Here is a 4433-nt window from a genome sequence, read left to right as displayed (position 1 = left end):
CCTATACCTGAAGGACAAGGTATGGGAAGTAAAGTGGCAGGATTTAAGGGGGGGCACGGAAGAAAGGTGATGTCAGGGTTTTCGAGGAAGGAGGTGAGAAGGGACAAAACCCTGGACGGAGGGAGGGATTGAAGTCCCTTGTATTTCAGGAGATCCTTTAAGTGGTGGGGGGAAAGGATAGTTAATGGTGCCCCGAAAGTTAATTTGTATGCCTCCTTTTGTAAGAGCTGTCCGGTGGCTAGGGCCCTTATGCAGGGTGCCCATCCACGGACGGTGGGATCTAACTGCTTAGAAAGGTATGCTACGGGAGCAAAGGTGGGTCCATAATTTTGTCCCAACACCCCAAGTGCCTGTCTGCCCTTCTCATGGACATACAAGAAGAAAGGTTTAGAGAGATCAGAGAGATGAAGTGCCAGCGCCTGTACAAGGGTCTGTTGCAATTTTAAAAAGGGATGGCGGGGGAGAGGGGAGTAGGGGTTCATCAGGGGGATCCTTAGTTAGGTTATACAGAGGTCTGGCCAGGAGGGAATAATTTGGGACCCAGGCTCTGAAGTATCCAGCTAATCCCCAAAATGACAATATTTCAGCCTTTGTTTGGGGGATGGGAAGGTCCATGAGAAGTTGTTTTCTGTTAAGCATAATTGACTTTTTCCCTGGGGAAAGGGTGTTGAAAGGCGAGTGAGTGGGCCGGAGATGGCCCTTTTTTGTAAATTCCTGAATGGTGGGGCAAAGGCCAAGAAGGGCTGTGGTGGTCAGGGGATACTGGGCCTGGCATATAAACTTAGTGGGGTCCTTAAGCCTAATGTGTATTGGAGAACACTTTGCAGTGGAGGGGCTTGACGTGTCCCAGACAACTGTGTTGACAGGCTCAGTTAATGTTGGAAAAGGAGGCCGTGAGTCCGAGTCGTCGGCCAGGAGTGCTATAAAAAACTGTGTGGTAGGCGAGGCATGGGAGGTGATGCTGATCGTAACCCTGAGAAGGGAGAGAATATCTCTTCCCAGTAGAGGGATGGGACATTGGGGCATGACAAGGAAGGAGTGTGAGAAGGGTGTGGAAACATCTTGCATGGTGCATGTTAACAGGGGGGTTTTAAGAGGGAAAATATGTTTACCTCCTACCCCGACAATAGGAGAGGTAGAAGGTGTAGTTGGGCCCCAGAACTCCCTCAGGACCAAAAAAGTGGCTCCGGTGTCTAAGAGGAAGGAAATGGGGCACCCGTCCACCACAAGCCGCACCCTGGGTTCCTGTGTCGTGATGGTCATGGTCGGGAACAGAGACCCATGGCCCCATCAATCTTCTGCTAGTCCCAACAGGTCGGGCTTAGATTGTGGGGTGATTGGCCCCTCTCCCCTTTGGGTGGCAGGGCAATCAGATCCCCAGTGGCCCCTTTTGTGGCCTTCGGGACAGGGAGTGGTTGGAGACCGAGGAGAGGGGCAGGCTTTTGCCCAATGTCCCTCTTTTCCGCATTTAAAGCAGGTTCCAGGGAGCGGCTTATGGGTTTGTGGGCGCCTGGGTTATGGCTGTCCTTGGATTATTTGTGCGAGCATCTGAAAATTTGCCTGATCAGCTCTCTGCTTGCGGCGTTCCTTTTCCTCCTCTCTATTATGAAAAACCTTAAAACCCACCATAATAATTTCAGTCTGAGGAGTAGCAGGCCCCTGCTCTAGCTTTTTTAATTTAGCCCTAATGTCAGGGTAGCTCTGGGCTAGGAAATAGGTCATTAAAACATGACAACCATCTGGGGTTTCTGGGTCTAGATTGGTATATTGTCGAAGGGCCTTGGTTAACCTGTCTAAAAATTCAGAAGGGGTTTCTTCCTTTTTCTGTATTACTTCCTGCACCTTTTGGAAATTTACAACTTTTTGAGCAGCCCATTTGAGGCCAGCTACAAGGCAGGAAGCAAAAACATCATGGGAATTTATGCCAATAGGGGTGTTATAATCCCATTGGGGATTGTGTTCTGGAACTGCATTGGGACCTGTAGGGTGGTTAGGATTAGTCCTGTGTGTTTCATCTGCATGGGCTCAGGCCAATTCCCATACATGCCTTTGCTCCTCAGGAAGGAGAGTGTTAGCTGTCAACACGTATATGTCATGGTGTGTGAGACTGTAAGCCTGCAGGATCCACTGAAACTCCCTAACATAGGTGGTGGGGTCAGTGGTAAAGGAGCCCAGTTTCTTCTCTAATTGTGTGAGATCAGAGATGGAAAAAGGTATGTGAACTCTGATTACCCCTTCTGGACCAGCCACCTCTCAAAGCTGGTGCAATAGTGGGAGGGACTGGAGGGAGCCCCTGTGATCTAGTCCGTGGAGGACTAAAAGGTTTTGCGGGAGGACGGGAAACTGGGGGCAGAGATGGAAAAGGAGAGGTCAAGAAGGGGTGGAGACTTACAGGCCAGGAGGACTTGGGAGGGAGAGCAGATCTCCTTCCACTTTTTGAGGCGCTGGCAGTAGTTAAAAAGGTCGCAAAGGAGGTCTGGGTCTAGGGATCCCTCAAAAGGCCAATGGTTTTGGTTGTCCAGGGGGTACTGGGGCCAATCTTGAGTGCAAAATCTGATCAAGAGCTTTGGCTTAATATCTGGTGTAAGGGAGAGTACAGTAAGGTTTCTGAGTAAGCATTTGAGGGGTGAGGTTTCCGGAAGGGATGAGGAGGCTCCCATTGTGAAGTGGACAGAGATAAGGAAATCAAGAGGAAGAGAAAAAGAGAAAACGAGGAAATGAATCCCTGGGCCGGAAGTGGGTCAGCAAAATCCAGGAGGCGTCCCCCGAGGAGTTTGTGAGCCACGGAAGTTCTATAGGAACCAGATTAGGAAGACAGTGAGGTTCATCACCCACACTTCAAGCTCCCGGCAGGCACAGTGCCGGAGGCCACGAGGAACCCAGTACTAGGATTTTTGGAACCTGTTTTAGCGTCCAGAGAGAGAGAGAGAGAGAGAGAGAGAGAAGCAGAAAGGAGCCTCTACCCTGAACCCTCATGCTCAAAGGCTCCTGGAGAGAAGGGAGTGGATAGCCGGAGGGTCCGTCACGACCGTAAAGGTCTTAATGGGGTGTAACTTTACACCTCTTAAGGGCGTTGGAGTCTAGTTGGTTGATAACTGCTCCTCTGTAGACCAGAGGAGGGTGGCAGCCTTATAAGGGTGACTTACCTAAAGATGGAAGTGGTGGTGAGTGCAAAGAGCCAGCGCCCAAAAAGGTGGACAAGGGCGAGCCGCCTTGGTTGAGATGGAGACGGGGTCCACAGTGGACAATCCTGTCCTGGGTTTCGGCACCAATGAAAGGAATAAAATTCAGCACCAGATAAAGGATGAGACACAAATGCAAGGCAGCTCGCTGGAGAAGGTTTTTTATTCAGCGGGCACATCTGCTTTTATAGGGTTAGAAGAGAGCTGATAGGTTTGCTGAGGACACGGGACGTTCAAGGATTGGATGGATTGAGTTACTAAGGGGCCAGGAGCAGGGAGCCTGTGCTGATTGGCGTGCGATTTGCACCAGCGGGAAGGAGAAGGTGGAAGAGAAGGGTAGCCAGCGCCATGATGGGGTGCGGCCGAAAAAGGGTTCTCATACAACCTAATACCCTGAACAGTTATCAGGACAAGGGCTCAAAGTAACCTTATCTAAGACATGGTGAGCCTCTTTCCACAACTGGCTGATCAATGAGCATTTAAAAAAGATTGAGCAAGAGCCTGCTCTTTTCTAGGCATTCCTTCTACCACAGCTTACTATGTACACAGTGACAGCCACTGTGTTGGGCACTGGGTAGGACACCACTATGAACAAGATCAATCCCTGCCATTGGGGAGTATGAAGTTGATGGAGGAGATGGGTAATGACAATTCCAAGAATTCCAAGTCCACAGAACAGCTTTCAGGCAGGCAATGAGTAACTCCATATGAAACATTTGGAACTCAGCACATAAGACATGAAGAAGCAGGGAGGCCAATTGGCAGACTTTTATAATTGTCCTAATCAGACATCATAAAGCCTGAACCAGGAGAATAGGTAGGAAATGGCAAGACTGAGACAGCAATAAGGGATGATAGAATTTCAACCAGAAAAACTAGAAATCCTATTACAGCCCTATCAGCTCTTCTACCCACAAAAGCATCAGACCTTTAAGCACATGCAGTAACTCCTTCCATCAGGCTAGGGGATCTATCACAGCCCCCAAATTTAATAAATCTAGGGGGGTAGGAAAAGAGACCAGAAGGGAAGGGGGACAGAAGGGCTATTTTCACCCAGAGACCCATGATGGGCATCCTGCACCTGTTTCCTAGCCAGTTAATTGCCTCCGCTCCTCTTTTATCTCTACTGTCAATGTGTCCCCAGTTGGTAGCTTGGAGACCCCAGTGAGGTCACATGTTCTTCTTTGGCTTAGAAGAAGACCCAGTAAGTGAGACTAATAAGTACAGCACAATCCCTTAATCAGAGAACTT

General features: G+C 49.4%; 1 protein-coding gene across 1 annotated transcript in view; it reads right to left on the bottom strand.

The window, feature by feature from the left end:
* LOC103608450 (nucleotide exchange factor SIL1-like) overlaps positions 1–1263 on the bottom strand; it is a 45752-nt gene extending 44489 nt beyond the window's left edge. The window contains exon 1 of the mRNA XM_008592876.1: positions 1113–1263. Within this exon, the coding sequence (XP_008591098.1) occupies positions 1113–1263 (151 nt within the window). The remainder of the gene's footprint in view (positions 1–1112) is intronic.
* Between the last annotated feature and the right edge of the window lie 3170 nt (positions 1264–4433).

This window comes from Galeopterus variegatus, unplaced genomic scaffold (assembly GCF_000696425.1).
Source record: "Galeopterus variegatus unplaced genomic scaffold, G_variegatus-3.0.2 Scaffold8423, whole genome shotgun sequence".
Classification (NCBI taxonomy): Eukaryota; Metazoa; Chordata; class Mammalia; order Dermoptera; family Cynocephalidae; genus Galeopterus; species Galeopterus variegatus.
This window is presented reverse-complemented; position numbering and strand designations above follow the sequence as displayed.